Source organism: Oncorhynchus kisutch, linkage group LG3 (genome assembly GCF_002021735.2).
Source record: "Oncorhynchus kisutch isolate 150728-3 linkage group LG3, Okis_V2, whole genome shotgun sequence".
NCBI classification, from domain to species: Eukaryota; Metazoa; Chordata; class Actinopteri; order Salmoniformes; family Salmonidae; genus Oncorhynchus; species Oncorhynchus kisutch.
In genome coordinates, this window is record NC_034176.2 from 50,948 (window position 1) to 64,296 (window position 13,349).

General features: G+C 35.4%; 1 protein-coding gene across 1 annotated transcript in view; it reads left to right on the forward strand.

Moving 5' to 3' along the window:
- The first annotated feature begins 787 nt into the window (after nt 1-787).
- slc4a4a (solute carrier family 4 member 4a) overlaps nt 788-13,349 on the forward strand; it is a 355,296-nt gene continuing 342,734 nt past the window's right edge. Inside the window, exons 1-2 of the mRNA XM_031816387.1 lie at nt 788-1,005; nt 1,353-1,458. Coding sequence (XP_031672247.1) covers nt 1,433-1,458 — 26 coding nt within the window. The 5' untranslated portion in view covers nt 788-1,005; nt 1,353-1,432. The remainder of the gene's footprint in view (nt 1,006-1,352; nt 1,459-13,349) is intronic.

Here is a 13,349-nt window from a genome sequence, read left to right on the forward strand (position 1 = left end):
ACTGTCCTCTACATTATATTGTATGGAACTGTCCTCTACATTATATTGTATGGAACTGTCCTCTACATTATATTGTATGGAACTGTCATCTACATTATATTGTATGGAACTGTCCTCTACATTATATTGTATGGAACTGTCCTCTACATTGTATTGTATGGAACTGTCCTCTACATTGTATTGTATGGAACTGTCCTCTACATTGTATTGTATGGAACTGTCCTCTATATTATATTGTATGGAACTGCTTTATGTTAATGAATATGCCTATGCTTTATGTTAATGAATATGCCTATGCTTTATGTTAATGAATATGCCTATGCTTTATGTTAATGAATATGCCTATGCTTTATGTTAATGAATATGCCTATGCTTTATGTTAATGAATATGCCTATGCTTTATGTTAATGAATATGCCTATGCTCTATGTTAATGAATATGCCTATGCTCTATGTTAATACATATCTAAAGTGTTGATCAGACTCTTTTTTTACATTTTTACTAACAAACAAAACCAAACAATTGTCACAAGGTGCGGTTCTGCCGGCTGACCACACGCACATTGTCAATGTGAGGAGCTATAGTGCATTGTGAGGAAGGTCTTGTAATAGTCTGGCAGTCCAGAAGATGTCCCTGCACACCTAATAATATCTCTTTTTTTACAATGTATCTTTCTAAACAAATGAACATACTTTACATCACTGAAACTGCCCTTCATAAATAAACTGCTGTCATTGCCAGCAAGACATTAGCTCCATGTTCATATTCAATATACAGTTGACTGGATCTCAATGAAGACGCAAACTTTGGGTCTAAGGTAAACATTTCTCTGCATCTGGCGAAACCTCAACACTTTGACCTCCATTGAAGGCGTGACGTTGTCAGAGGGATAGTTAGATATGAAATGGAAAGGAGGCAGCGATCTAAATTACTTCAGTGTCACAAAGTCATCTACCTAGTTGTCTCATGCTGCCGAAGGCTAAGGATAGTCCTTCAAAAGTCAAGGTATGTAAATCCTATACCGACTGTTGCCCGACTCGGGCTGCCACGTGCAACATGATGGAATATGAATTGTAGTGATACTTGCTATATGAGCTATATTACAATTCACACCAGGTGGGTTAACCCTATAGGCGCAACGCGTAGCATGGCCATGTAACTTTCATTCGAAAGACCCGGGTTCGCTTCCAACTCTGTCCGTTTGCTACTTATTTTGAGTGAGGTGTGTTTGGGTGAACTTTGGCAGTTCATTGTGTGTTGATAATCAAATAGGATGTTGTCAAAGGGGTTCTGTCTGGAGGGAACAGTGGATGAGAAACAGCAGAAAATACCTTGTCATTTTGTCCCGACAGATCACACATCAGCACTCCCGGTGCCGACCTCGATTTGTCTAGGACATTCTACAACTGAAACCCATCAATACTTAACTCTTATGAAAATGAACGGTGGCAAAAAGAAGTAAGTGACTTAAATGCTATAAATGTTACAGATATTTCTTAACAAAGTGAACATTTTTGTCTTGTAACTATTTCAAAGTAAATAGCATTTTGTAGAATAAATGTCATTTTCATGCGTAAAGTAGGACAACATTTGTGAATGGTTGGGCATTAGTCTTTACATGATTAACAAACTGTGTGACTTCTTTCAATGCAAATATTTATTGCAGTGATTGTTTTTGTCAACCAGTTAATAGGCTTTAGTACCCTCCTCGATCTCTGCAATTCTTGTTTAAGACATAAGAAATGGAGAGAAAAGTTTAACATCAATAACAGCCATTTATTATTGAACTAACAGCCCCAATGGCTAACATCACTGTTATTGTACTAAGGCGTAGATCATTTCCAAGGTAGCCTGTAATGTTGTTTGAAACTATATTCTACATTATATTGTATGGTATTGTCCTCTACATTATATTGTATGGATCTGTCCTCTACATTGTATTGTATGGAACTGTCCTCTACATTATATTGTATGGATCTGTCCTCTACATTGTATTGTATGGAACTGTCCTCTACATTATATTGTATGGATCTGTCCTCTACATTGTATTGTATGGAACTGTCCTCTACATTATATTGTATGGAACTGTCCTCTACATTATATTGTATGGAACTGTCCTCTACATTATATTGTATGGAACTGTCCTCTACATTATATTGTATGGAACTGTCCTCCACATTATATTGTATGGAAATGTCCTCTATATTGTATGGAACTGTCCTCTACATTATATTGTGTGGAACTGTCCTCTACATTGTATTGTATGGAACTGTCCTCTACATTATATTGTATGGATCTGTCCTCTACATTGTATTGTATGGAACTGTCCTCTACATTATATTGTATGGAACTGTCCTCTACATTATATTGTATGGATCTGTCCTCTACATTGTATTGTATGGAACTGTCCTCTACATTATATTGTATGGAACTGTCCTCTACATTGTATTGTATGGAACTGTCCTCTACATTGTATTGTATGGAACTGTCCTCTACATTGTATTGTATGGAACTGTCTTCTATATTGTATGGAGTTATCCTCTACATTATATTGCATGGAACTGTCCTCTACATTATATTGTATGGAACTGTCCTCTACATTATATTGTATGGATCTGTCCTCTACATTGTATTGTATGGAACTGTCCTCTACATTATATTGTATGGAAATGTCCTCTATATTGTATGGAACTGTCCTCTACATTATATTGTATGGAACTGTCCTCTACATTATATTGCATGGAACTGTCCGCTACATTGTATTGTATGGAACTGTCCTCTACATTATATTGTATGGAACTGTCCTCTACATTATATTGTATGGAACTGTCCTCTACATTATATTGTATGGAAATGTCCTCTATATTATATTGCATGGAACTGTCCTCTACATTATATTGTATGGAAATGTCCTCTATATTGTATGGAACTGTCCTCTACATTATGTTGTATGGAACTGTCCTCTACATTATATTGTATGGAACTGTCCTCTACATTATGTTGTATGGAACTGTCCTCTACATTATATTGTATGGAACTGTCCTCTACATTATATTGTATGGAACTGTCCTCTACATTATATTGTATGGAACTGTCCTCTACATTATATTGTATGGAAATGTCCTCTATATTGTATGGAACTGTCCTCTACATTATGTTGTATGGAACTGTCCTCTACATTATATTGTATGGAACTGTCCTCTACATTATGTTGTATGGAACTGTCCTCTACATTATATTGTATGGAACTGTCCTCTACATTATATTGTATGGAACTGTCCTCTACATTATATTGTATGGAACTGTCCTCTACATTATATTGTATGGAACTGTCCTCCACATTATATTGTATGGAACTGTCCTCTACATTATATTGTATGGAACTGTCCTCTACATTATATTGTATGGAAATGTCCTCTATATTGTATGGAACTGTCCTCTACATTATGTTGTATGGAACTGTCCTCTACATTGTATTGTATGGAACTGTCCTCTACATTATATTGTATGGATCTGTCCTCTACATTGTATTGTATGGAACTGTCCTCTACATTATATTGTATGGAACTGTCCTCTACATTATATTGTATGGATCTGTCCTCTACATTGTATTGTATGGAACTGTCCTCTACATTATATTGTATGGAACTGTCCTCTACATTGTATTGTATGGAACTGTCCTCTACATTATATTGTATGGAACTGTCCTCTACATTATATTGTATGGAACTGTCCTCTACATTATATTGTATGGAACTGTCCTCTACATTATATTGTATGGAACTGTCCTCCACATTATATTGTATGGAAATGTCCTCTATATTGTATGGAACTGTCCTCTACATTATATTGTGTGGAACTGTCCTCTACATTGTATTGTATGGAACTGTCCTCTACATTATATTGTATGGATCTGTCCTCTACATTGTATTGTATGGAACTGTCCTCTACATTATATTGTATGGAACTGTCCTCTACATTATATTGTATGGATCTGTCCTCTACATTGTATTGTATGGAACTGTCCTCTACATTATATTGTATGGAACTGTCCTCTACATTGTATTGTATGGAACTGTCCTCTACATTGTATTGTATGGAACTGTCCTCTACATTGTATTGTATGGAACTGTCTTCTATATTGTATGGAGTTATCCTCTACATTATATTGCATGGAACTGTCCTCTACATTATATTGTATGGAACTGTCCTCTACATTATATTGTATGGATCTGTCCTCTACATTGTATTGTATGGAACTGTCCTCTACATTATATTGTATGGAAATGTCCTCTATATTGTATGGAACTGTCCTCTACATTATATTGTATGGAACTGTCCTCTACATTATATTGCATGGAACTGTCCGCTACATTGTATTGTATGGAACTGTCCTCTACATTATATTGTATGGAACTGTCCTCTACATTATATTGTATGGAACTGTCCTCTACATTATATTGTATGGAAATGTCCTCTATATTATATTGCATGGAACTGTCCTCTACATTATATTGTATGGAAATGTCCTCTATATTGTATGGAACTGTCCTCTACATTATGTTGTATGGAACTGTCCTCTACATTATATTGTATGGAACTGTCCTCTACATTATGTTGTATGGAACTGTCCTCTACATTATATTGTATGGAACTGTCCTCTACATTATATTGTATGGAACTGTCCTCTACATTATATTGTATGGAACTGTCCTCTACATTATATTGTATGGAAATGTCCTCTATATTGTATGGAACTGTCCTCTACATTATGTTGTATGGAACTGTCCTCTACATTATATTGTATGGAACTGTCCTCTACATTATGTTGTATGGAACTGTCCTCTACATTATATTGTATGGAACTGTCCTCTACATTATATTGTATGGAACTGTCCTCTACATTATATTGTATGGAACTGTCCTCTACATTATATTGTATGGAACTGTCCTCCACATTATATTGTATGGAACTGTCCTCTACATTATATTGTATGGAACTGTCCTCTACATTATATTGTATGGAAATGTCCTCTATATTGTATGGAACTGTCCTCTACATTATGTTGTATGGAACTGTCCTCTACATTATATTGTATGGAACTGTCCTCTACATTATGTTGTATGGAACTGTCCTCTACATTATATTGTATGGAACTGTCCTCTACATTATATTGTATGGAACTGTCCTCTACATTATATTGTATGGAACTGTCCTCTACATTATATTGTATGGAACTGTCCTCCACATTATATTGTATGGAAATGTCCTCTATATTGTATGGAACTGTCCTCTACATTATATTGTATGGAACTGTCCTCTACATTATATTGTATGGAACTGTCCTCTACATTATGTTGTATGGAACTGTCCTCTACATTATATTGTATGGAACTGTCCTCTACATTATGTTGTATGGAACTGTCCTCTACATTATATTGTATGGAACTGTCCTCTACATTATATTGTATGGAACTGTCCTCTACATTATATTGTATGGAACTGTCCTCTACATTATATTGTATGGAACTGTCCTCTACATTATATTGTATGGAACTGGCATCTACATTATATTGTATGGAACTGTCATCTACATTATATTGTATGGAGTTGTCCTCTACATTATATTGTATGGAACTGTCCTCTACATTATATTGTATGGCGTTTACCTCCAAAATAGTTGTTTTCCTGTGATAATCTGAAAAAAGAAATGTACTATATCACAACCAATAGAATATCAATCCATATCAGTGAATGAATACCATGCTGTTTAATGTTGTATTGACCAGTATAATACTGATCTAATTCTGTCCTAATGTTGTGGTATTGAGCAATATAATATTGATGTAATGTTATCCTAATGTTGTGGTATTGGCCAGTATAATACTGATCTAATATTGTCCTAATGTTGTGGTATTGAGCAGTATAATATTGATGTAATGTTGTCCTAATGTTGTGGTATTGACCAGTATAATATTGATGTAAAGTTGTCCTAATGTTGTGGTGTTGGCCAGTATAATACTGATCTAATATTGTCCTAATGTTGTGGTATTGACCAGTAAATTAGGTCAGCTGATGCTCAGTGTGAACGACCTAGATTTATCTGTCCGTTTACTCATCTATCTTTCATGAGATCAACTCCATCATGCTCCAACATTTCAACTGGATGTATTTAAAGTCAGCGTCATCTGCTATTTCTACAAATGAAAATGAATTGGTTCATTCTCAGCAAAGTGTCAGTGTTCTGTCGTTGTTCTAGAATTCTAGTTGTTTTAGGTAGAGCAGTTAGTATTGGGTTCTAAATGATTTTTTTATTGTACACACTGAACTGACTATTGAACTGCCCTTTCTCCCTGTGAACAGTGCCATTGTTTATCCATTGAGTTAGGAAGAAATAGATAGCTGATAAGCTGTCAGTCAGATAGCAGTAGAGAGGTGATAAGCTTTCTGTTTGAAGTTCATGAAAGTCATTGAGTAAAGCACTATCATTGTCATAAACGATGTTTCAGCCTGAGTATAGCATGATTCATGTTCCAGGACTGATGCTTTTGTTCTGTTTGTGTTCTTTGACGCATGCTTCAATAAATGTGTCTATATATGTTACAGATCCAGACTTGTTTCAAACCTTACAATATATTTTCATACCATTTTAATTTACATTAATGTTCATTATAATATATCACATGAACAAGAGTTAACAGAAGTAGGATTTGTGGATGTCACATTGAGCTATTGTTTTGGGGAATTCAGCCTGTTATGCCTGTAGATGTTCCATAGGTGGCAATGGAGGTAGGAAGAGAGCACTGCGAAATGGAGAAACATGGAGAAAACAGCAGAAAGTATAGTTCAACATTTTATTGAGAGGGTGTACAGTGTGCCTGTCTTTCTATCCACTCAGTAGTAATGTTAGTGACTGTGTCTATTAACTCAGTAGTAATGTTGGTGACTGTGTCTATCCACTCAGTAGTAATGTTAGTGACTGTGTCTATCCACTCAGTAGTAATGTTAGTGACTGTGTCTATCCACTCAATAGTAATGTTAGTGACAGTGTCTTAACTCAATAGTAATGTTAGTGACTGTGTCTATTAACTCAGTAGTAAAGTTAGTGCCTGTGTCTATCCAGTCAATAGTAATGTTAGTGACTGTGTCAATTAACTCAGTAGTAATGCTGGTGACTGTGTCAATTCACTCAGTAGTAATGTTGGTGACTGTGTCTATCCACTCAGTAGTAATGTTAGTGACTGTGTCTATTAACTCAGTACTAATGTTAGTGACTGTGTCTATCCACTCAGTAGTAATGTTGGTGACTATGTCTATTAACTCTGTAGTAATGTTAGTGACTGTGTCTATTAACTCAGTAGTAATGTTGTTGACTGTGTCTATTAACTCAGTAGTAATGTTGTTGGCTGTGTCTATTATCTCAGTAGTAATGTTGGTGACTGTGTCTATTAACTCAGTAGTAATGTTAGTTACTGTGTCTATTAACTCAGTAGTAATGTTGGTGACTGTGTCTATTAACTCAGTAGTAATGTTAGTGACTGTGTCTATTAACTCAGTAGTAATGTTGGTGACTGTGTCTATCCACTCAGTAGTAATGTTCACATCGTATATAGTCTTGTTTATACTGTATTATTGACTGTATGTTTGTTTTTACTCCATGTGTAACTCTGTGTCGTTGTGTGTGTCGAACTGCTTTGCTTTATCTTGGCCAGGTCGCAATTGTAAATGAGAACTTGTTCTTAACTTGCCTACCTGGTTAAATAAAGGTGAAATAAAATAAAATAAAAAAATGTCAGTGACTGTGTCTATACACTCAGTAGTAATGTTAGTGACTGGGTCTATTAACTCAGCAGCAATGTTAGTGACTGTGTCTATAACTCAGTAGTAATGTTAGTGACTGTGTCTATAACTCAGTAGTAATGTTAGTGACTGTGTCAATTAACTCAGTAGTAATGTTGTTGACTGTGTCTATTAACTCAGTATTAATGTTGGTGACTGTGTCTATTAACTCAGTAGTAATGTTAGTGACTGTCTATTAACTCAGTAGTAATGCTAGTGACTGTCTATTAACTCATTAGTAATGTTAGTGACTGTGTCTATTAACTCTGTAGTAATGTTGGTGACTGTGTCTATTAACTCAATAGTAATGTTAGTGACTGTGTCTATTAACTCTGTAGTAATGTTAGTGACTGTGTCTATCCACTCAGTTGTAATGTTAGTGATTGTGTCTATTAACTCAGTAGTAATGTTAGTGACTGTGTCTATTAACTCAGTAGTAATGTTAGTGACTGTGTCTATCCACTCAGTAGTAATGTTAGTGACTGTGTCTATCCACTCAGTAGTAATGTTAGTGACTGTGTCTATCCACTCAGTAGTAATGTTAGTGACTGTGTCTATCCACTCAATAGTAATGTTAATGACAGTGTCTTAACTCAATAGTAATGTTAGTGACTGTGTCTATCCACTCAATAGTAATGTTAGTGACAGTGTCTTAACTCAGTAGTAATGTTAGTGACTGTGTCTATCCACTCAGTAGTAATGTTAGTGACTGTGTCTATCCACTCAGTAGTAATGTTAGTGACTGTGTCTATCCACTCAATAGTAATGTTAGTGACAGTGTCTTAACTCAGTAGTAATGTTAGTGACTGTGTCTATCCACTCAGTAGTAATGTTAGTGACTGTGTCTATTAACTCAGTAGTAATGTTAGTGACTGTGTCTATCCACTCAGTAGTAATGTTAGTGACTGTGTCTATCCACTCAGTTGTAATGTTAGTGACTGTGTCTATTAACTCACTGGTAATGTTAGTGACTGTGTCTATCCACTCAGTTGTAATGTTAGTGACTGTGTCTATTAACTCACTAGTAATGTTGGTGACTGTGTCTGTCCACTCAGTAGTAATGTTGGTGACTGTCTATTAACTCTGTAGTAATGTTAGTGACTGTGTCTTTTAACTCAGTAGTAATGTTAGTTACTGTGTCTATTAACTCAGTAGTAATGTTAGTGACTGTGTCTATTAACTCAGTAGTAATGTTAGTGACTGTGTCTATTAACTCAGTAGTAATGTTAGTGACTGTGTCTATTAACTCAGTAGTAATGTTAGTGACTGTGTCTATTAACTCAGTAGTAATGTTTGTGACTGTGTCTATTAACTCAGTAGTAATGTTTGTGACTGTGTCTATTAACTCAGTAGTAATGTTGGTGACTGTGTCTGTCCACTCAGTAGTAATGTTGGTGACTATGTCTATTAACTCTGTAGTAATGTTAGTGACTGTGTCTTTTAACTCAGTAGTAATGTTAGTTACTGTGTCTATTAACTCAGTAGTAATGTTAGTGACTGTGTCTATTAACTCAGTAGTAATGTTAGTGACTGTGTCTATTAACTCAGTAGTAATGTTAGTGACTGTGTCTATTAACTCAGTAGTAATGTTAGTGACTGTGTCTATTAACTCAGTAGTAATGTTTGTGACTGTGTCTATTAACGCAGTAGTAATGTTTGTGACTGTGTCTATTAACTCAGTAGTAATGTTTGTGACTGCGTCTTAACTCAGTAGTAATGTTGGTGACTGTGTCTATCCACTCAGTAGTAATGTTAGTGACTGTGTCTATTAACTCAGTAGTAATGTTGGTGACTGTGTCTATCCACTCAGTAGTAATGTTAGTGACTGTGTCTATCCACTCAGTAGTAATGTTAGTGACTGTGTCTATCCACTCAATAGTAATGTTAGTGACAGTGTCTTAACTCAATAGTAATGTTAGTGACTGTGTCTATTAACTCAGTAGTAAAGTTAGTGACTGTGTCTATCCAGTCAATAGTAATGTTAGTGACTGTGTCAATTAACTCAGTAGTAATGCTGGTGACTGTGTCAATTCACTCAGTAGTAATGTTGGTGACTGTGTCTATCCACTCAGTAGTAATGTTAGTGACTGTGTCTATTAACTCAGTACTAATGTTAGTGACTGTGTCTATCCACTCAGTAGTAATGTTGGTGACTATGTCTATTAACTCTGTAGTAATGTTAGTGACTGTGTCTATTAACTCAGTAGTAATGTTGTTGACTGTGTCTATTAACTCAGTAGTAATGTTGTTGGCTGTGTCTATTATCTCAGTAGTAATGTTGGTGACTGTGTCTATTAACTCAGTAGTAATGTTAGTTACTGTGTCTATTAACTCAGTAGTAATGTTGGTGACTGTGTCTATCCACTCAGTAGTAATGTTCACATCGTATATAGTCTTGTTTATACTGTATTATTGACTGTATGTTTGTTTTTACTCCATGTGTAACTCTGTGTCGTTGTGTGTGTCGAACTGCTTTGCTTTATCTTGGCCAGGTCGCAATTGTAAATGAGAACTTGTTCTTAACTTGCCTACCTGGTTAAATAAAGGTGAAAAAAATAAATAATAATAATGTCAGTGACTGTGTCTATACACTCAGTAGTAATGTTAGTGACTGGGTCTATTAACTCAGCAGCAATGTTAGTGACTGTGTCTATAACTCATTAGTAATGTTAGTGACTGTGTCAATTAACTCAGTAGCAATGTTAGTGACTGTCTATTAACTCAGTAGTAATGCTAGTGACTGTGTCTATTAACTCATTAGTAATGTTAGTGACTGTGTCTATTAACTCTGTAGTAATGTTGGTGACTGTGTCTATTAACTCAATAGTAATGTTAGTGACTGTGTCTATTAACTCTGTAGTAATGTTAGTGACTGTGTCTATCCACTCAGTTGTAATGTTAGTGACTGTGTCTATTAACTCACTAGTAATGTTAGTGACTGTGTCTATCCACTCAATAGTAATGTTAGTGACAGTGTCTTAACTCAGTAGTAATGTTAGTGACTGTGTCTATCCACTCAGTAGTAATGTTAGTGACTGTGTCTATTAACTCAGTAGTAATGTTAGTGACTGTGTCTATCCACTCAGTAGTAATGTTAGTGACTGTGTCTATCCACTCAGTTGTAATGTTAGTGACTGTGTCTATTAACTCACTAGTAATGTTAGTGACTGTGTCTATTAACTCAGTAGTAATGTTAGTGACTGTGTCTATTAACTCAGTAGTAATGTTAGTGACTGTGTCTATTAACTCAGTAGTAATGTTAGTGACTGTCTATTAACTCAGTAGTAATGTTAGTGACTGTGTCTATTAACTCAGTAGTAATGTTAGTGACTGTGTCTATTAACTCAGTAGTAATGTTAGTGACTGTGTCTATTAACTCAGTAGTAATGTTGGTGACTGTGTCTGTCCACTCATTAGTAATGTTGGTGACTATGTCTATTAACTCTGTAGTAATGTTAGTGACTGTGTCTATTAACTCAGTAGTAATGTTAGTGACTGTGTCTATTAACTCAGTAGTAATGTTTGTGACTGTGTCTATTAACTCAGTAGTAATGTTTGTGACTGTGTCTATTAACTCAGTAGTAATGTTGGTGACTGTGTCTGTCCACTCAGTAGTAATGTTGGTGACTATGTCTATTAACTCTGTAGTAATGTTAGTGACTGTGTCTTTTAACTCAGTAGTAATGTTAGTTACTGTGTCTATTAACTCAGTAGTAATGTTAGTGACTGTGTCTATTAACTCAGTAGTAATGTTTGTGACTGTGTCTATTAACTCAGTAGTAATGTTTGTGACTGTGTCTATTAACTCAGTAGTAATGTTGGTGACTGTGTCTGTCCACTCAGTAGTAATGTTGGTGACTATGTCTATTAACTCTGTAGTAATGTTAGTGACTGTGTCTTTTAACTCAGTAGTAATGTTAGTTACTGTGTCTATTAACTCAGTAGTAATGTTAGTGACTGTGTCTATTAACTCAGTAGTAATGTTAGTGACTGTGTCTATTAACTCAGTAGTAATGTTAGTGACTGTGTCTATTAACTCAGTAGTAATGTTAGTGACTGTGTCTATTAACTCAGTAGTAATGTTTGTGACTGTGTCTATTAACGCAGTAGTAATGTTTGTGACTGTGTCTATTAACTCAGTAGTAATGTTTGTGACTGCGTCTTAACTCAGTAGTAATGTTAGTGACTGTGTCTATTAACTCAGTAGTAATGTTAGTGACTGTGTCTATTAACTCAGTAGTAATGTTTGTGACTGTGTCTATTAACGCAGTAGTAATGTTTGTGACTGTGTCTATTAACTCAGTAGTAATGTTTGTGACTGCGTCTTAACTCAGTAGTAATGTTGGTGACTGTGTCTATCCACTCAGTAGTAATGTTAGTGACTGTGTCTATTAACTCAGTAGTAATGTTGGTGACTGTGTCTATCCACTCAGTAGTAATGTTAGTGACTGTGTCTATCCACTCAGTAGTAATGTTAGTGACTGTGTCTATCCACTCAATAGTAATGTTAGTGACAGTGTCTTAACTCAATAGTAATGTTAGTGACTGTGTCTATTAACTCAGTAGTAAAGTTAGTGACTGTGTCTATCCAGTCAATAGTAATGTTAGTGACTGTGTCAATTAACTCAGTAGTAATGCTGGTGACTGTGTCAATTCACTCAGTAGTAATGTTGGTGACTGTGTCTATCCACTCAGTAGTAATGTTAGTGACTGTGTCTATTAACTCAGTACTAATGTTAGTGACTGTGTCTATCCACTCAGTAGTAATGTTGGTGACTATGTCTATTAACTCTGTAGTAATGTTAGTGACTGTGTCTATTAACTCAGTAGTAATGTTGTTGACTGTGTCTATTAACTCAGTAGTAATGTTGTTGGCTGTGTCTATTATCTCAGTAGTAATGTTGGTGACTGTGTCTATTAACTCAGTAGTAATGTTAGTTACTGTGTCTATTAACTCAGTAGTAATGTTGGTGACTGTGTCTATCCACTCAGTAGTAATGTTAGTGACTGTGTCTATCCACTCAGTAGTAATGTTAGTGACTGTGTCTATCCACTCAATAGTAATGTTAGTGACAGTGTCTTAACTCAATAGTAATGTTAGTGACTGTGTCTATTAACTCAGTAGTAAAGTTAGTGCCTGTGTCTATCCAGTCAATAGTAATGTTAGTGACTGTGTCAATTAACTCAGTAGTAATGCTGGTGACTGTGTCAATTCACTCAGTAGTAATGTTGGTGACTGTGTCTATCCACTCAGTAGTAATGTTAGTGACTGTGTCTATTAACTCAGTACTAATGTTAGTGACTGTGTCTATCCACTCAGTAGTAATGTTGGTGACTATGTCTATTAACTCTGTAGTAATGTTAGTGACTGTGTCTATTAACTCAGTAGTAATGTTGTTGACTGTGTCTATTAACTCAGTAGTAATGTTGTTGGCTGTGTCTATTATCTCAGTAGTAATGTTGGTGACTGTGTCTATTAACTCAGTAGTAATGTTAGTTACTGTGTCTA